The 21555-nt window shown below is 40.4% G+C and overlaps 1 protein-coding gene across 1 annotated transcript in view; it reads left to right on the top strand.

The window, feature by feature from the left end:
- Positions 1-11430: 11430 nt before the first annotated feature.
- Positions 11431-21555, top strand: part of LOC138046058 (uncharacterized) — an 11647-nt gene continuing 1522 nt past the window's right edge. Inside the window, exons 1-2 of the mRNA XM_068892740.1 lie at positions 11431-18800; positions 19285-19308. Of these exons, the coding sequence (XP_068748841.1) occupies positions 11431-18800; positions 19285-19308 (7394 nt within the window). The remainder of the gene's footprint in view (positions 18801-19284; positions 19309-21555) is intronic.

Here is a 21555-nt window from a genome sequence, read left to right as displayed (position 1 = left end):
GAAGAAACACGTAGTTAAAAGCTTCATTTCACAGCCTCTATCTATTTACTCTGTTCATTCCAAACGTTCTTCATAAACGTTTGTTAGTTTATACTAAACTGATAATAGTTAGGAAGAGGTTTCATGCTTATAATATCTTCGTTTTTAATTCTAATTTTCGGAACTTAAGGCCCGGGGCTTAAGGCGCTTTCCTTTTGCAACAATTTGGAGGAACACTTGCGTGATAATCCCGTCGCATTCTTCTAGAGTGAATATCATCCGAGATCGGCTATTCATCGAGTTACGAGTTATTGAATTGAGTTTCAGTTGGGTTTAAGTTAAGATTGAGTTACAGTTTTTCGCGTTTTTCGCACTTAAAAGTCGTAATATTTAGTACAAGTCACTTCGAAAACCGCTTTCTTCGCGTTGAAAGATATATTTGCATAAAATTTTGCAAAATGGTATGGCTTTCCAATGATCAAAACAATCTTATAATTATTACACCTTTCACGGCATCCTTCTCGTTGCTACTGTTAAGTCTATCGAGGTCAAAACGATAGACGGATACATGGGCTGTATTGTTAAGCCAGTTAAAGCCGGCCCGGCGGCTACGATGAACCGTACTTGTCGTCCGGCATCATGGCCGATCAACACGCCCTGAACGAAAGAGGGAAGCATTTGACGAAGTGAGCCCGCATTACGCTTTTTGCTCATAACCGCTGAAATTAATACGTTAACAAAAGTGTTACGTTTGCTACTCACCGAAATTTTGTAATGTTGGAGTTAAACGAGCCGAGCATTTAAATAAATGAAAATGTTTGACCTAGTCACATATGTCGGAAAACCATTTCACTGCAAAGTTGAAAGATACAAGATGTTGAAAGTAATGCTTGATTGTTTCGCCTGGCCTTGATGGTATTACATTTTTCTTTTAAGTGCTATTAAGTGGTAACTTAAACTGTAAGTTATGAAATTAACTGCACGTTAATCCCTACTTCGGTCCGCTATGACGTCTAGTTGCCTAGCTACAATCCCAGCCAAAAAGATGGTGACACCAACCCAAAATACAACCCCTTCCCCCCTTTTCAATGTTGATCACGCCATGACTTTGGGCATTCGTGAGAAAAGTCAATAGTTTTTTTTTTTTCCTACAACTTCGAAAAGGGGGGAAGGGGTGAACTTATGTGTGGCATCAAGTGTCCCAGAAATTTATGACCGAGATTGGGTTGGGTCTAAAACAAAGGTCACTTTCAGTTTGACGGGTCACTCGTACTTGCAGGTCATTGTTTTACCTTTTCGAAAGTAACCCCAAACTCTCAATTTGCCTAACCCTAGGCCTAAAAGCCAAGTTTAGGTCTATGGTTACCCAAATCAATTAGGGTTTTGGGTTACTTTCGAAAAGGTAAAATAATGACCTGCCACGAGTAACCCGTCAAAAGTGACCCGTGTTTTAGACCTGCAGCCCGGATTGTGTCACGGTGCCCGGTTCGCGAGTTACTTTGTGACTAGAAAGGTGACGGGTGCGATTTGCATTGTTTTTCGAAATCTATACTGGCCCCTTTTTAAAATATGACTTGTTACTAAGCAGTGAAAACACTATGAAAAGAAGTTTGTTTCGCTCACCTTCTGTTTCTGTAAAAATTGGGATCTTTGCTCAGTCCAGGTTCTGGTTCTCACACAATGGAATGTTGATAGTTAACCACAGAGTCGTTGGCAAGCGTTTGAAGTGGTAATCTTTAATTGTTGATTAAAATTGTCTGTCTGGATCCCTACTCAACCGGTTAAAAAAAGGTCTACGAACAAGTTTTGAAATCAGAGTATTGAAATTGAAAGTATGTCTATGATCTGACCAAATCACGATAAACATGTCTTTCTGGCTACACTTCTACCATCCTAAAACTTGCACAGCTTTAAATCATGTTGCATAAAGCAGTTTACAGTTATTTCTCATTGTTTATTTATTTACTTGTTAATTAATTTTGGTTTTTTGTGCACGGTTTCTTTTGTTTTTGAAAGACCATAAATGAGAACTGACAAAGGCACTTCTGTTCAAAGGCGCTAGGATCAGTAAGGGAAAAAACGCGTTCCAGGTTCCGGATTCCATATTTCACATCAACACTCCTGCAGCTCACTAGTTCCGATAACGTTTAGCCGATCATGAAAACCACGCTGCTGGACGACAAACGGTACGTTTCATCGTTTAGCCGCCAGGGCTATAAGCTGGCTTAACAGTAAATCCCATCCTTAGCCTTACAAGAAGACATCTTTTCTGCGTCGATAGACTTGATCGCTAAAAGGAACAACCGCGCGCCGGTGGATCAGTTTGTTATGCAGGAGATCGTGAGTTCGACTCCGGCCGGACCCCCAACACTCAGGGTCTTAAAATAATTGAGGAGAAAGCGCTGCCTTTGTAATAACATCCGCAAATGGTTAGACTTTCAAGTCTTCGCGAATAAGGACTATAAATCGCAGGTCCCGTCTCACAACCTTCAACGTTCATAAACTGTGGGATATTAAAGATCGCTCTCACTAGTCGAAAAGAGTACGGTGTTGTGGTCTGGTCTTTCCATCAGCCATGTGGTCGACTTGGAATAATCTTCTGAAGGGACAACTGATCGATGAGACCACATAACAGCAAAACAGACAGTGGTCAAATTTAAGGAGGCCAAGCGCTCAAACTGGTAAAGTGTTAAACAAGAATACTGCCGTGCATGAAATTTCAAGATTGTTTTGATCAGTTTAAAACCATTTCGCAAATATACACCTGTGCACTGAACGAAAACGGTGTTTGAAGGTCTTCTCAGTGACTTCTACTTAATATTTATTAGATTTAAGTGCCAAAAATGCCAAAAACCGTAACTCAATATTAACTCAATCTTAACTCAAACTCAACTCAAACTCAACTCAACTCGTAACTCGATCAATAGTTTATCTCATATCATCCGCGAATTGTGTTAATTTGAAGGCGTTGTAGAGTTAGTCCTCCCAAATGTCTGTTCTAGCTGGTCAGTTCTGTCAAATGGAAGGCGTCCTTAGTCTCCCATCCAAACATATTATAAATTTAACTCGAGTTTTTTTTCTGAACCGAATCCCAGGCGGAAAGCAGAACTAGTTTTGAGGAGTCTTTGCTAATGCCGGACACTATTCAGTAACCAGGACACACCAAAAATATGTTTTATTTACATGGAAAATGACGAACGCCTCTGCTTTCTGCTGCGGCACCCGTTTACTCTTTTGTGGGAACCATTAGCGTGGGGAACGTATCGGAAAGTCGCACTTCCTAATTAAAAATGTCTACGCACGCCTGTGATAGCTTGGAAATTTGAAGGAAACCGATATCGTCCATTATGTTCCGTCATGTTTTCGAATTTTCTTTATTCTTTCGCAAAATGGAACCGTGGCTAAGAAGCAGACCGGGGAAGGAATTTGGAAGATGTTAAGTCCACTCAAAAACGCTTTGGTGCTCCCGAGGCAGCCTCAATTTTTTGACAAGGAAGGTTTGAGCGATGCGGACATTCTGTCACCGCTGTAAGTTCGTCTAAACGGTAAAAATGTAGAAAGAGTTTTGTTTGTTTTAATGAGGTGGTACTAATGCTTACTCTGTGCCATTTCAATTATAGCAATCTGTTGTATTTGGGTACTGACATAAAGATATAGTTTTGACCTTAATCACTCTCTTTTGTTAATTTCTAAATATACCGTGCAAGCGCCCCCTTAGCCATATTAAAGCCACGAAAGAAGCCGAATATCGTCAACAAACTCGTAAAATGAAACATTTGCCTGAATGTATCAAAATCATATAGCTATATTCACAAGTTTACTTCATTAAACTTCACACCCTCCCCAAACTTTCAGGTCGATGAATGTTTAACGGACCCCGCTGTAAGCTAAACAAACGTTTTCACATTATAAAAGGAATCTATATATAGATCTTGAAATCTTTGTCGTTGTAGATGACTCATTTCATACTAAAGTGATCTTTCTTCCGCACCCAAAACAGGTCAAGGACGTGGAATAATGCGGTAGATACCGTGATTGAAAAATGTACGTTAAGCCTTGTGCCTAAAAACGGTTGTTGGAAAAGCTAAAACCTCACTGAAATCATCATAGCTGAGCCACCACAAGTCTCTCACGCAGTCTGAGGTCACTAAGGATTCTATTTATCTCATACAACTTGTCTAAAACCTTTTTAAAAGGCCTTGTATCTTCGCTGAGGAGCCTAAAGTCTAGTTTGTCTCTAAAGTCTAGTTTGTTTCATAAAAGTCTAATGTCTTTAAAATAATGAAAAAACGTGAGTCAATGATTCTTTAAGTCGATCAATCTCTAACGTTTGAACAATGCTCAAGCTTATTGCTTGTGAATCGTAAAAATAGGCCCCGAAGTTACAAGGTCGTATATTAACTTAATGCTGGTGGGTAAATGTATTAAAGAAAGTTGCCACAAATCCGTTATCCTGGGTTGACCCAATATATTCACTCTGAAGCTGTTACAAAAAACAGTATTTAAAGATCTACTGCACGAGCTTGTTGAATGCATTTGGTCACCGGTTTCCTACTTATGGTCATATTCAAAAAAGGCTCAGTACCAAAGATAAACCGACAACATGGTTCGAACTAAAAAAAACCTTCGCCTTTTTTGCAAAGTTGACTCTATCCAGATATTTACTCAGTTGATTGCCAGAGACAGCAGCGATTTTAACTGTTTAATTGAATATCCTGGATTCGTATTTTCCCACGCATTCTTTTTTCTCCTATATCTTGTATTCGCGAAAAAAAAGGCAAGGTATAAGACAGGGCCTGGTTCCTTCTGTGATCTCTTGGACAAAGTAGTGATTTCTGACAATTGTGGAAGGTTTTAAGCCTGTAGAAAGTATAAAGAAACAAAGAATTTTAAAAACATTGGGTGCATGAAACGTCCAGTGGAAATTTGAGGTACCTAAATGTAAAGTACATTTCGTGGTCATCGGAAGCACTTTTTTTTAGCAGAAAACACGGGTTTCATCAAGTAAGACTGACGCTAGACTTTATGAATCCCGTAAATAATTTTACGTTCGTCTGTCGGTGCAAAGGGATCTACATTCCTCAGCAAACGAGAAATATTGTGACTTCCCGTTTGCACTCCCCTGCAACACCAAAATTTACTCTCTCCACTAGTGTTACCTCGTTTGTGTACTGCAAGAGACGTTTCGGGGAACTTTTCCACTGATGTGATCGTTTGCGGGGGCCTTGGGGGTCGAAACTCCGCCCCCTCGTTTGAAAAAGATCACCGTACACTAGGCGGATAAAAGCCCTATCCACAAAAAAAACCTACTCACAGAAGCTTTGATGTGGGGTTTAAGAAAGAACTGCCATTACATCGAGGTCATAATAGAGAGATGAAAGGCATTCCCTTCCATAGTAAAGACGCGTTAGATTTTAGGAGCTGCAAGGGGTGTGTGAAATTCTAAAAGAGGACAGGAAAGGAACTTTATTTGAGTGTCTCGTCTTCTAGCCCTGGAGCACTAATTGGGAACATTGTAAAGTGAAATCAATAAATTGACGCAATTCAAGTCAAATGTTGGTTTTCGAGGTGAGAGAAAAAGCGGAGTACCCGGAGAAAGCCTCTCGGTGCAAAGTAGAGGACCACCAAACTCAACCCACAAATGACGCCGAGTCTGGGACCTGAACACCGGCCACATTGGAGAGAGTGCTTTCACCACTACGCCAGTCCTGCATCCCAAATAAAATTGATTTTACGATAATTGGTGTCGCAGTAATTTGTCTTTATTGATGGGATTTTGAGAATTGATGATCAGATTTCGAATGTATCTGTAGTTGGAACAGTTGGTTAATTCTTCTCGGATTACTGATAACGTTTTTCCAACTTTTGCTCTTCGCCCCATTCTCTCACACTTACCGTTTTTTTTTTTCTAAGCGAAATCAAAGCATCCTTATTCTGTTCATTTAATTCTTCTGTAAAATTTCCCGCAGTATTGAAAGTCTAATAAACATTGGAAGTCGAGCTGTCTTCTCTTCTTCTTAGTCACCTTTTGGAGAGATTTCTTGTCAGATATTTGATTAATTTTTAGAAGAAAAGAAGTCAAAGCTGAAAACCGCATAAAAAATTTAAACGTTTCACTGGGAATTTTAAAAGCTAAGCCACAAACTGTTAGACGGAGGAGGAAAGCACGGATGAGGTCTTTTTCAAGATCACCACACGCTGCGCTCCGTTAATAAGTAATTCAGCCATTGTCATTTTCACACCATGGAAAGAAAATGCTGTAGATTTTGCGTGGGTTCATAGAGACTCTAGGATTTGTAATCTAGGAAACATGGAGAAATTTCTGTCGCCAATAAAGCACCTGTCTTATGCAGCTTGTGGAACACTTGACGTTTAAAAATACCCTTATTAATGGATCTCGAGTTTTACAGTGACCTAATCCGTCTTCTGGGCAATAAATTTGTGCCCCGTACCTTCCAATCCACTATACTCTTCTCAGCTACGGCTGAGCCAATTGCAGGTCTTAAAGCAGTGGATGTCAGTAAATTACTTAAAGAGAATAAGAACAAGCTAAAATTCTAACTTGGTCTTCATCGGACAAGTAAGTATAAATTACTGCTAATATTTTGGACCTTTTATTTCAGTTTCAATGATGAAAGAAAACTAAACACCACTAGATACAAATTTTAATGATTCGCGACCTCATTTAAAAGCAAAACAATCTTAAATCATATTAGACATTTCTTGGCAAGAAGATACTTGAACAATAGAATAATACTGTGCATTTGGTCCTCAGTTCTTCAGGTTTTTGTTATTCTTGGAATGTTATGACTTTAAATGTGATTTCAAGATTTGCAAAGCCATCCTATAGGAAATTGCATTTACAGAGAAAGAATTTTGGGACGACAAAATAGCCTGCGAATACAATTCATTCCAGTTTCCTTGCAGCCAAACGCAAGAGCACTGCGAAAATCAACCATAATTAAAGAATTATAATACTTTCTTCAAAATTAGCCTCCTCAAAAATGCGGGGGGGCGTCTTCGAGAAGTGTAATGATACTCACAAAAAAGGGCCCAACAGAACCGATCCAGCAGTTTTCATTTTTACGGTAAGAAGGAAGTTTTTCTTACGCATGATCAAAAGAGGATGTCTAGAGAGAATGTCATCCTCTCTTGCATGATACATGGCAATAAGTCTAAGATAATTTCAGTAGCTCCAAAAATTCAAACCCTTAGTGCGGAGAGGCACCCAGATAAACTTAAAAGAGGATACCCTGCGTAGATCTCGATTCTGATTCCTTAAGCCAAGACTAAAGAGCGAGCTGGCAGAGGAAACGCCGGGTGGCAGGATTTCGATTCCATTTTGCAGATAAATTCCAGGCCTTAGGGATTATTAAGCTTCTTTTTGCTTTCGATTAATCTGGATCTTCGGATTTCCAATCGAACACAAAATCTGAAAGCTGATTTTGTGGCGGATTTCACTAACTGGAAATTCATGTCAGGATACAAAAAAGTCATGATGAAGTTACTAGCCCAAAGTTTAAAATGCCATGACACTTACTTCAGCAATTGAAAACTGACAGCAGTACCTTGGTTTATTCCAAATCTAAAAAAGAGAGATTTAAGATCAAAACTGCTGTAGTGCTTAAATATGAACACAAATACTATGTTTTTAAATGCCTTGTGCACTTTTACGTAAGCAATTCTTGGGAACGTTTTAACAACGCGCAAAATCTTTGCTTGAAATTAGTGTAATGTTGATGAATTTGGTGGTGCATTTCAAGTACTAAATCGTTTTTAAATGGACTTTTTTCACGTCACACGTTTTAGCTTGCCTATACTTTTTTGTCTGGAGGTGTTTACATTTAGTTTGGTGATGCGTCGGCTGGAAAGTAAAACATGGGAACAACTTGAGCTGGTAATTTAATAACCACCTTAAAGAAATTTGAAGCCGACGACGGTGTCGAGCGTTACCTCTTCGTCTAATTTCAATGCGCTCTAACGATGGGCTAACGCGCGGAACGTCAGCTTTCAATTTTTTTTACAATGGTCAATTTACCATATCAACCCAGTTGATAAACCCATTTCTGTGGTTCTTTTGTATGATCACTAATTCGCTCTGTGAAAGCGAAAAGAAATCTCCTGTACATGAAAATTTTCTTCAAATTTAGACAGGCGATCCTCTAGACGTTTTGGAATTTATCGAAAGCAATCAAGTTACTGAGACATCACCTTAAATATTCGCAACCAGGAAAATTTTGTCCTTTGTGTTTATGGAAGGGTTATTTAGCCTAGTACGAGTGCTCTACTAATTGAGGAGACTGCAAATGAACTGAAATCAGAACAAATCAAATCAAAAGTCAGTTTTTGGGGAAAGGGGAAAACCGGAGTACCCGGCGAAAAACCTCTCAGAGTAGAGTAGAATACCAACAAATTCAACGCACATATGGCCTTGAATCCGGGAATCGATCCTGGGCCACATTAGTGGACGGCGAGTGCTCTCACCATTGCGCAAGCCCTGCTCCCAAATAGGACATGAGATGACTGGATTAGTTTTCAGAAAACAAGGGAAAGCAAACTAAGAATTCTAGCCTAGGTTGTTTGACTGGTAGATTGGGCTTTCCACTTACCAATCATGTACTTTCTAATAGATGATTCAATTGGTTTTGACACTTATAATTCGATGGATAGCAATACACACGTTTCTGGCTAGCCATTCTCAGCGGCTTTCAATTCTTGTCTTTCAACCAAAGCGGCATGTTGAGCCGCGAGTCTTCAACCGTGAAATTTTCACCTGCGACTAGATTGAGGTTGTCCAAGCAAGAAGGATTGTCCGGCCACTTGATGCAACAGAATTAATCTTTTGTGGATGTTGCTCTAAGCCCAGGAACCGTAACAGGCCTATGTAAGCCACACGATATTATATCATCACGAAAAAGTGAAACGACTTCTTCAGTCATTGTCACGTTGCTTTAATTACCTTTAAGATATCTTATAAAGGCATTGGAAATTGTCAGCTCCTTTGTCTTAGAAGAAGACAGTCTAACCGTTGAAAGATAGCAAACCGTAGAAATCAATAATTAATGAAGTTAAAGGTTAAAAGTCGGTAAAACCTTTATACGCCCCAGCAAGAATTTTAAAAGCCCTACTGCTTTGATGCTAAATGAAATATAGAGGTAGGATTGAGGTATTTTTCAACTCCGTAATTAACTAGGCAATTTCCAGTTTGCCAGCGTCATGCAATATAAAAATGATTTACCTTTTCCCAGCGAGATTCGTTCCGTTGATTGTTTGTAATCTAAAGTACTCTTACCAACATGGACGAGTTTTCACTTGCAATAAGGTACCCGTCTTATCCAACTTGTGGTACACTTAAAATTTAAAAGTGAGTCCCCTGAAATCAACCCTTACAATTATCTCATCCGATGACTTTTGCTAATAAACTTAAAGCCTTTGGCTTTCAGCCTTTATATACAATTGACAATCAAGTACTCGCTGATCTGGGTGCAAAGAATGTGGTTGAGTGGTATGAATTGTTTAGAACTGGAATTTATTTTTTCAGTAGATTTTACAATTTAAAAAGCAATTACTGATTATGTTGTGGAAAGTTACCCTTCTTAGTTCTAATCTTTAACATAACCGTGCTTAAAAGCAAAGCTGAATGCTACACTTTTTTTAATGGTTTACAGTTATTTCGTAATCACGAGGAAAAAAAATCATTGGTCTGCCTGCACATTTCATTTTAAAGTACAGAAAGTTGAATTTGGTGGATTTTTCAATATCTAACATTGCCGCTCATTTTTGTCCAAAAAAATACATCTGAAAATTCTACTCATAAGTGATATGTCGATGGTTTCACTGTTGGTCTGAGATACTCGTCAGTTATTTGTGTAATTTTTACTCAAAAGCTGAAAAAGCAGCAAAAAACATCGACTAATTACAAGCAATTAGAGAAACACGTGAGAGCTGGTTGTTTCTCTATGGGGTGCCTTTAGCTATCTCTTTTATTTTTAAATGTTGTTGAACAATAAGAGACAGTTTGAAAAAGGTAATTGGATGAGCCAACCAAATAGAAATGGACGATTTTATTTGTACTGCTCAGTTCAGGAATCGAGTCTTGCGCGAAGGCCTAGTTTACCTTCTTTGTTGGTTTCACTGAGTCCCGCATACGGCTGCTTTTAAAGATAATAGATGGCGTTAAAGAGGGAGAAAAAACTCACAGCTCATTTAATGCAGAACACCCGACACTAGACTACTTTCCTCGCATGAAATGAGCTTCATAATTCCTTTACCCACTAGTTACACTCCATGAAATTGATGAATATTGAAAAAATCCTCTCTATTGGATACTGAATCTGCGGACCAGAGAGGTGTGGTCACGAGGATTGTACCCATTTAACAAGACATTTCGTTTTCCAATAACTGGAGCACAATTGAAGTATGTGGCCTTGGTTCAAATCAATCTTGGTCACACCACATGGGAGATGGTTCTTTAATCTGCTCCTAAATTTTTTTCCCTGCCGGTTACATCATTCTTTAATTCATCACCGGTGTAGACCTGACATGAAAAGTGTTTCTTTATTTCATAAGGTGTAGGCTTTCTGTAGGTTCAAAGCCAGCAATGTTCTTTTTATTCTTCCTTTATAGTTAGCCGTGAGCTATTGCAATTTTGAGTGAACCGCTTTTATTTATCGCCATTGAAAAACAAAAGTTGGTTCACAGGTTTTCTGGATTTGGTGAAAGTAATAGTCATGTGCTCCAAACAACGTTTTTACGCAAACGTTCAACACACTTAATGGGATAACCTAAAGCGTTGCAGACACAGTTGGAAAAAACACTTTGAAAAGTAACTCGAACTCATTATCACGAAAGAGTGTTAAACAATAGACCTCTTTGCTTGTAGGTTTTGTTTTTCCATTTCAGACCACGTGATGTTCCCAAGGGAATTTTCCTTTTGTTTTTTTCATAAATTATGCATACATGTGCACGTGCATAAGACGACATTTGAAATAAACTGTTCCCTAGAGTAACATCACGTGGTCTGAAATGGGGAAACAAAACGTAAAAGCTAAAGAGGTCTATTGTCCACCAGTGAGTTAAGATATCTACTGGAGAAATTGCTTGTTAATTGAGAAAATCATGAATGTCACATAACGAAAGTGGTCCCAGCTTTTCGAGGGATGAATAGCGTTATTCGTTCCATTAATCCTTATCCGGTGAAAAATTAATTGCTTCTGAAATGGCTCATAATATCAGTTTTCATATAACTTCCACATATTGTCCATTCCACAGACTTTTCCATACCAAAATTTAGTTCCCCAACCAAAAGTATGAAATATAAATTGAATAGGAATGTTGTAAAGCAAGTTGCATAAACTTAGACCTAACGTGTTATATCTAATAGAGGTATTTCTTTTGTTTTATGGCTTAGATTTACTGCAAAAGTTGGTATCTGTTAACCATTCTTGAGTCATGACAGTCGCTCTGCCTGCCTTTTGGATTAAAACTGGTTTACTTCTCTTGTGCACTGTTTTTCCCACAACGATAGCTTTCGGCCATAGTGTACAATGGAGCCAGCTATATCATAATGACGTACAACAAACATTTAAGAGAACACTTACCGCTGACGATCGCGCAGAAATTCAGAGGGCACTTGACGTAGCAATAGTGAAGGACTACATTGAAAGACAATGGCAAATGCACATCAATGACGGAGAAATCACTCAAAGTGTTCAAAGAACAGGCGGAGAGAGAGGAAATCACTTCAGATTTGAGACAACGGGCGATTTACGATTAAAGGACGTGTTCCATCTTATGCAGTTCTATCCCCTCCTTTTTGGCGATGAAACAAGCCTCACATATTTTGATGTCCCCATTGGAGCAGATTATCAAAGGTTCAGACTTGAAAATAGACCACGCGGCAAGTTTTCAATCAGTGCTAAACATGGCGACGGTCAGTACGTGGATTTGTCGGATCTTTCGACACAAGTTACAGCGCTGAGGGATTCCAATACAGAACTCCCGCTGCGGACAACGCTGCAACAGGACACCGTAAGAGCATTAGATGCAACATTGGCGAGCCAGCCTAACTTTGAGCAGACATTAACCAGGAATGACCCACAAAACACAGTTTCAAGCCAGGAGAGGGAGGAAGCATTTCAGGCAGCCAAAGATGTTTTGGCTGGTTCTTCCGTTCTAGGAACAGATATCAGTAGTTTGAATCCGGCCTCGTGGCTGACGGATGTGAAAACGAATATTGATCAAAGAAGAATGAGTGTTGCGTTACAATCGACGGTAAATGTTGAGAGAGAAAAGAATACAAAACTAAGGTTTGAATTCACGCAGAGCATATTACAAAGCGCTGAACAAGCTAAAAACGAATGGGAACGCCTGAAAGGAATCACAATAGATCTAGCAAATGGGCAACAACAGAGTATAATTGAGGAGAGAACAGTTCAAACTGAACGAAATAGTTACAAAGTTGTAACAATTCATGAAAATGACGAAGTGTCCCTAAAGGAAGTATTCAAACTGCTGCAGTTTTACAATGATATATATGATCAAAGGCAAAGACAAACATACTTTGAAATTCCAATTGGCGGTGAGACGAGAAGGTTTCGATTAAGTAGGTCAATACGTGGAAGACACCAAATCCTTGTTACTTCTGAAAATGGTGACTGGACAAATACCATGCGAAGAGCTTCAAGTGCACCCGATTACAATACAATTATAGATCGCTATCTTGCGAACGCCGATCAAAATAAACTGGCTAAGGCGATGCAAAAATCTCTAGATAAACCGCTAAACGACCAACCATCCTTTGAGACCGATCTAACAGTCAATGGCCAAGCGTCTCCTGATACAGTTAGAGCTGCTGTAGAGTTCATGCTTATTACGATGATTGCAGAGGCAGCACAGCCTTCCCAAAAGAGCAGAGCAAAATTCCTAACCGACCTGTTAAACAAAATTAGAACTGAAAATAGGTTTCCCGAAGCCAGAGACATTCCCACAGTGGCGAACTATAGAGGAGAAGAAAAAGCGGGACGGAGCCCTGCAATGGACCAAGTCGTTCAGGGTATGCTTGAAAATGTCAACACGAGAAGAAACATCGATGCAATTTTTTCCTTAGCTGAATTCCCCGCAAGAGGAACAGGAGGAACGCAAGCAGGTCGCATATTTATACATATGGAAGGAAACAGGGATGTTCCAGCTTACATGATCCGCAAACGGGCTGCTGATGACCACGATGGAGAACTTCTCTTTAAAAAAGTTGCCAGAATTTGCACAGACAAGCGCCGAAGGAAAAGACGCTCTGTCTGTAAATTAACTGACAGGGACTCCGTCTATGTTGATGAAGAGTCGATTGAAGTAACGGATAACATGGTGGAGCTTGACGTCGTGGATCGTCGTGATTCGGAATTGCGGGACCATGTGGAATTCCCATTAAGCTCTGACGAACTTGCCACTCCGAAGCTGATCAAGGAACATATAGAAAAGTCTCGAAGAGCTGGAGCTAGTAGGACATACGCCAAGATAAATAAAGGCTTAGCCGTGCATGGCTTGATATTTTCCGTCCTTGGAGCGGCAGACTACTTCAACAAAGGTGACTACGTTCGTGGAAGCATATCGTTGACTCAGGCAGCACACACGTTTGGTGGATTAACCGGCTTAAATGAAATTGTGTCAAAGCTTGGTAAACATGTATTAAGTAGCGCTGCTACATCATTAGCAAAAGGCCTGAATTTTGAAGAAGGCTTAGGACGATTCTCTAGAAAGGTGGAACGGTTCATGGAAAAAGGAGCTGGAAAGCTTCTGGGAGACATTCCTGGAGTAGGACTTGCATTCGACGTGTATTTCATTGAACAAGATATAGAACAACTGGCAGATTTGGATTTCAGTGACCCAGACGATCTCAAAGTGCTTCCATTACGTGTAATCGATTTAGCTCTGGATGTAAGTACTACAGCTCTGAACTTAGTTGGGACATTTTGTCCAGAAGCGGAAGTGATCACAGAACCGGTAGTCATCATTATCTCCATAATCCGAATGGCCATAGACGACTTCTATATTGATATAATGTCTGAAATACAGAAAGTAAATTGGAATAGTCCATGGGCTGGTCTACAATTTCTTGGCGCACTGGTGAAAGGGATTTTAGATGGAGTGGCTGATTTCTTGACTGGAGGTTTGCGAAGACAGCTGGAATCCTATCAAAGACAAGAGGACAATGATAAACAACTTCTTCGGAACTTAACGAACCCTGACAACTATTTTAGAATTGTTGGGCAAAGAGAGGGCGAAGAAGAGAGAATAGATTTTACCCAAGGAGCATTGTCTAGTTTTGGTGGCTACATCACCTTTAGGCTTCATGATAACAATTTAGCAACCGTCGAAATTGGGGATGTCAACGGAGCGCGTGACCCAATAAGAAGGACATTTCAGGTCGATTCTAACCTGAAAGACATCGTACTTGGTATAGGAGAGTCCAGGGATTTCACATACAAGCACGAGACCGCTAAACTCTGGTTCGTGATTCCTATTAAATCGTTCGATGTCATTTGCGGGGCTAACTTACACGAAAATTCAGCTTATGGCACTTATTATGGTAACTCAGATAATAACACATTTTATGCAGTACAGAGACCCAAACCGACAACAAAACCACCCGGGAGAGAGGACCAAGAGTGCAACTTTGGTAAACTAGATGTTATGATGCTTACTGGAAATTACCATTACAATTTGTACGGGAGGGGTGGGAGCGACACCTTTTACCTCGGTCCTGAGCTCTCGTCCATAACTGGAGGAGGTGGAAGTGACGTCTACATTATCCAATCTGACGGCGGTAAAGCAATAATCGATAACTTTGCTGAGGATGATAAGCGTGATATTGTGGTCATTAACGTTGATTACGCAAATATCCAGTGTCACAAGACCGGAAATGACGTCGACATCACTTACTCCAGGAGCCATCACATTCGCATTAAGAACTGGTTCACGCAAGGAGATGCAACTTACTATCGCCACGTGTCATTTCGTAGCAAAGATGGAGTGATATTCGTCGCAGAGCAAACCTCTAGCAGTGCCTCTGATCCCCAGATTAACTGTGTGGCAGTGGCAGTAGATTTTAGTGGAGCAAAAAATTTTCAAACGGTTTCCCTCAGTGATCGGGTCTACGCGAAAGTTAAACAAGTTTCCGGTTCTAATAGCTCTGACTCTATAGTAGGTAATGATCTCGGCAACGTGATGGACGGTGGTCGGGGAGCTGATGTCTTGACCGGAGGAAAAGGCGAAGATACCTACGTCATTCGAGCAACAGAAGGCTGTGACACAATTGACAACAATGCAGAGGATTTTGCGAACACTACTGATATTGTAATATTTGCTGTACCATTGGATAGAATCAGCATTCAAGTGTCAGGAAATGATTTGTCAGTGACTGACAGACGCAACCCAAGTACCTCCTGTTTCAGAATAACTAACTGGGCCAGAGGATATCAATACAGACACATGCTTTTTACGTCTTCTGATCATGTTGTCTTTAATGTTACTACACACATTACTCCAACTCCTCACTCAGTTGCCGTAGCCATAGAACCCATAATGCTGGATTATAGTACTTCAGCGACTGGAGTCAATGTTGATCTATCTGATAGGCCTCGTCATGCGGCGTCGATCCATCCACCAGGTTCAGCTAATGTCGCTACGGTTTCAGATTCCCCTCACAATGACCAAATTATCGGCAATAAACAAACCAATTTTTTGAGTTGTAGCGGAGGAGATGACCGCCTTGAAGGAGGGGAAGGTAGTGACAATTATGTTGTTAAGAGAACGTGCACACACGCAGTCATAAACAATTTTGACACCCGCACAAAAGATGATGTATTGTACTTAGACGAAACGTTTGTAAACCTACGTGCGGGAAGACTCGGCACAGATTTTAGGATCACTTCATCAGAGAGGACACCAGCTGTAACTCTTGAAAAATGGTTTGAATCAGTTAATTACCGGCATCTTTGGATTAGGACTAGAGACGGAATAACGTTGCGAATGGGAGAGGAGGCCGCAAAGCTCCACCCAACCGAAATATCAAAGGATCCCACGGAGTGCACATGTACAACCGCCGCCTGCCAGGTATCGTTAGTACCCTATGACCTGAACACAGCTCCTTGGAAGCATTTGGTCCGTTTCCAATTAAATTCAAGTCTATGCAGTTACAAAATCTATGGTAATGAACTCAACAACTATATTGACCCCGGCCCAGGCAATGGTTACAATTATCAATATTTGGAGGGGAGAAATGGTTCTGACACTTACGTGCTGAACCACGGGTATGGTGAGTTTAACGAAATAAACAACTTTGCTCTCGACAACAAGACAGATGCTCTTCATATTGGTTTAGAATTTAACGACATCCGTGTATATTTTCATGGGGAAAATGATGTCATACTGGAATCAATGTCACGACCCACCTCCCTCGGCATTCGTATCCCGAACTATTTTCGCAACGCAAGTTACCAGCATCTTCAGGTGACAACAACTGATAAGATAACCTTTAACATTACAAAAGAAGTGCCATTTAAACAAATTATCTCCATTGATCGCACCGACCTTGGAACCCCACAAAACGACAGAATACTTTCTTCGGCACAAGATTTAAAGGGCTCGCTTACCTCGACAAACTACCTAACAGGTAGTAACACCACAAGGATCATAGAAGGTGGTAATATGGACGATGTGCTACGAGCAGGAACAATTGGAACCACCTTCGAGGGAAAAGATGGAGACGATATTATTTATGGTGGACCTGGAATTGATATTATTTTTGGCGGTGATGGCGATGACCATATTTTTGCTGGCGCTGGAGACGATTTCATTTACGCCGGAAATGGCCGTGATGTTATTGATGGTGGTAACGGCAGCGATACTATTTCATTCAGAGGTGACGGGTTTCTTCGCAATGGTGTCAAAGTCGATCTCTCATTTGGATTTGGAAAAGGAGTCGATGCAGAAGAGGACAGGTATATAAGTATTGAAAATGTGTACGGAACCATTCACAATGACACTCTAACTGGCTCTGATTTCGACAACTCACTGTTCGGTCTTGAGGGAAACGATACCCTTATTCCTCAGGGTGGTAATGATAAACTTGTTGGAGGTGAGGGCGACGACTTGTACTTACTTTATCAAGCTTGGGGAATAAAAATAATCGACAACTACGCAGATGACGAGGTCGAAGACGTTCTCTCCCTGGTCCACTTGAACTCTACTGAGGTGTGCTTATTCTTGGTAGAAAATGACTTACACGTTCAAGTTGTCGACCTTGACTTGACGGCGGAGCTTTTCCATAGTCAACTTCTGACGGTGATAATTCAAAATTGGAACGTGAATTCAACGTACAAGCATCTTTCGATAGTGTTCAATAATACCGTGTGGCCAGCGGGTGCTTTGTCAGACATAGCGTCAATAATCAACGCGATGACCCAAAGTGTCGGATTCATTGAAGAAGATTCACGTTTCAGGGTTGTCTCTGCAAGTGGTAATAATGTCGAACTGTCTTGGCACCAGGCGGATCAGGATGTTCTACCACAACCGAACTCTCAACTTGTTTTAGTTAGGTTTCCTACAACAAATCCAAGAAATATTATTGAAACACAGGTCAACGGACAGACATCAATAACTGTTTCATCTCTCAACCGTAATTCTCACTACGTCTTCGCACTGGCCTTGAAGAAGTGCAATGCGACGATAGCTGTGTCGCACACCTTGATCACGTATGGACGGAGAAGAAGCTGCGCTGCAGTGAATGTCCCTCATTCGACAGTGCAGTATTCTCCAACTTCGTCCGGTTCAACAGTGGATCATGGAACAAGTGCTAATTTTAGATGTGATGTAGGTTACACAATAACTCAGGAAAGTGACACAGCATTGACCACAAACTGTTTGGACAGAGATTGGATCCCATCCTTACCAACTTGTTCAAGAATACAACTATGTCCGAGGCTCACAAAGCCGTCGAACGGAAAAGTTTCAACCACTGGACGTGAGGAAGGCTCAAAAGCTTTGTATGTCTGCAACAAAGGCTTCCGGCTACAAGGACCTATGGAACGCACTTGTGTACATCAATCCTGGGATGGTTCAAACCCTAGCTGTCAAGCTCTCCATTGTCCAAGACCTCCACCGGTTGATAATGGAGAGCTCCGTCCTTGCGATTACATGAGTCACACGACAACGTTTGGCACAATTAATAATCCCCTCCAAGGATATTGCGTAAAACTGCATTGTCATCGCCATTATCTACCAAGCCACAGATTTCACGGACGAACTCATCGTCCAAGATGGGAAAGTGATTGGAAGATACCACAAGGAGGACGAGTCTGCAGCGATGGACATTGGATCGGTTATGTGGACGACAAGTGTGACTTGACTCTACGTCTAACCGATGTAACTGATCACTGGAATAAGAAAGTTGGTATACTTGAGCACTGGAGAAATACAGCATGGGAAAGGGCAAGAGCGACACCAAATGAAAGGATTTTGCGTCTTGTTTGCGAATCTGTTGGTTTACCAAACTCGACCCATAAGTCACATTACGTGATCAGAGTTTCAGAAGTTCGAGTGAAGTGCAGTAAGCTGCGCTTCCGGCAGCAACCTACTCCATATGAAGGTAGATTGGAAGTAGTAAATACCAACGGGATGTGGGAAGGAGTGTGCGTTCCACAAGAAGGACACTTTTTATCGCATCTCACCAGGGAGATATGTGCATCACTTGGTTTCACTGGCTATCCTACTGCCGTGGTTTCCTTACCTTCTGGACAGACAGACCATAGTATTTCCTGTTCTCGGTATGGAAGTTATTCTTGAATTTAAAGTTGTAAATGGTAAAAAGCGTTGCTTAGATCTGGATTCAGTAGAAATCGCTCAAGATTGAAGGTACCCTAATCCAAAGAAACAATTGTAAAGTTGGTTGTCAAGTGCACCGTTTGCTCCATACAAACCAGAAAAATGTACCCACGGACTCTATCTTTGAGAAATTTCTTTCCTTACATTTCTCGTCTTTTATTTATTGCTATTTTATTCCACGGTCTGGTTGGTAAAAAAAGGGAAATTAATAGTTGTAAAGCGTACTTCATTTTGGGTAGGCTATCTCGATGTCACAGATAGCTATTAATAGAGTTTTCCGTGGATTTGCTAACCATTTTTTTCGTAACTCGATCGACCACGCCATCAAATTTGGGGCTTTGAACCGGAAAAGAGGAAAAGGATACGATTCGTGTAGCCTCTTGTTTCAGTTCTTTTGCTCTTTTGTTTTTTCTTTCTTTCTTTCAGCCACGTGACAGGTCACAGACAAAGGTATGACTTCTTTCTCAGCCCCCATCAAGGGACCTTTTGAGCCCTGCTCTTCCTACGACCATTTTCTTAACAGTTTTAGAATAAATTCGCACGGGGGGACGTACGGTTCCTATAATGAAAGATTTCATTGACTTCAGTAAATTGATGTTTTCATCTCAGTTATTTATGAATTATGCCGATTGGTCCATCCTGAATCACGTCATGTTTCGCACCCTTTCCTCCGACGGGACTAATTCGTTAAAAATAGTCTCCTCACGTGCTGCAAGATTTAAAAAGAGATTGAAATTAATTATCATGGGGCACAGGAATTCTTACAACAGTGTACAACTTCATTGTATTTGTGGAAAGACATTTTTGCAGACCGAGTTACTTTTCGATTGATTTTCCCCCGAAACCAGATCTCTCCAGCTAATCACAAGTTTTGCATGAGGAATTATCACCCATGGGATTGTGATGGTCACTCGTGGAAGCCAGATCAGTGCTACTATGATCGAAAAATCATTTCCAGATTTTGAAAGTGTATTTGCTTAACACTTCTGACTGGAAAGATTTTGAGCTTTGATTTTTGTTCAAAGGCTGTTACGTTGAGTAAAGTTTTGGATTTCACTATCCGCCATCAACCATGTTCAAAACTGACCGATTGGACCTCAGGGGTTTGGAAATAGGGAAAAGTGACGGAATTTATTCTCTCGCTTCAGCCTAGAAATGCAGCCTCTTGTATGTGCAAAACTCGAGCTTAAAAGTTTGACAGCCCGAAGCTTCCGTGCTGCATATTAACTCAGCCGCGTACAGAATTCGGAAATATTGAGAGTATCCCCAACAATGCAGCTACCCATCACATGGTTTTGCATGTTAAAGAGTTTCCTATGTTGAGATAATTTATTCGAAAGTTTACTAACCAGATTTCAAAACGAACTAACTGACGGTCTCAAAAATCCAGCAAAAATATGGTAATAACTTTTGGCCTCTTTCTTCAATCCTTCAATTCTTCAAGGCGTGTTCAAGATTGGTTCTTTCTAAACAACAACCTCTTCAGGACAGAATACTTTAATACGTTAATGTACGTTTGGAACAACACCGATCGTTTGCCTTGTAAATACTTTAAGAATCATCCATGTTTATCTTCAATCGTTTTCTAACAACACTGGCAATAGACTGTCTTTCAATCTCTCAACAGTGATTTGCGTCTGACAAATCGTTTTCCCGAAAAAACTTCGTGCTTCCTTGCACAATGTTCGTCAATTGACAAATTGTTTTTCAAATGAAATCGTCCCGCGACTCTAAATCAATCCAAAGGATTATCCTTGTCGTGAGGTAATTTAGTCACTTTACGACCCCTTTGTGAAAAAAAGGACCTAAGTCAAAACCGGACAAAAGCTTCCTCTTACTTTTCGAATTGCTGCTCCAACGCTAGATTGCACGGCATGTAACTTGTGACACTCCGTTACAGATTGCAAGATATTCTTAAAAATAATGTTGAATCCCGTAAGAAGATTTCGATTACCGATACATTCTTGATTGTGACGTTACGTTCCAATGTACCACGCTCTCAGCTGCTTTCTGCTCAACGTCATCAGTACCCATTTATTCTGTGCGCGCCTAGTTCTGGCAAATCGAGATTTTTACTCGCATGTCAGATATGTAATACTACATCACTGTAACTCTTCATACGCGAAAGCTACAATGTGTACAATGACACCTCCTAGGGATTTTGCCTCGAGTCAAATCCATGCGGGATTTTAAGGATGATGCCTACTAATTCAAAGGTATTTTGCCCCGTTTTATGATTATGCAGGATAAGTAGATCTTGACAAATGTTATTGAAATCCAAGATAATCAAAAGATAATTGATGAATAATATTTTTTAAAAGGCTATAAAATACAAAGCAATTTATATTCAAATTGACGCTTAATTATCTCTCAAAAATGCATGGTTACCTCCAGTTTTCTTTTTGGATACCAAGAGTACCGTCTAAGATCTACTTTCTCCGGATAGTTTTAAACCGTGCCAAAGTATCTTTGTATTAGTAAGCATCACCGATAGAAAACCCGAGTACCTCGAGATGCGCAAAACGTATGCGCAATAGCAATAGTGGGCACCGTCCTTAAGTCAAGGTTTGAAACTTGGATCACTCAGTGCTTAGTTAACATAGTTCTAAAATCCAAAGGGAGAGAATTGATTTTTTTGGGCATAGTTGCATTTCAAAGAAATCGTCCAAAAATAGCTTGATCTGTGAAAATGCCGTT

Source organism: Montipora capricornis, chromosome 4 (assembly GCF_036669925.1).
Source record: "Montipora capricornis isolate CH-2021 chromosome 4, ASM3666992v2, whole genome shotgun sequence".
Taxonomy (NCBI): domain Eukaryota; kingdom Metazoa; phylum Cnidaria; class Anthozoa; order Scleractinia; family Acroporidae; genus Montipora; species Montipora capricornis.
The sequence above is the reverse complement of the archived record's forward strand: the minus strand, read 5'-3'. Positions and strand labels throughout refer to the sequence as shown.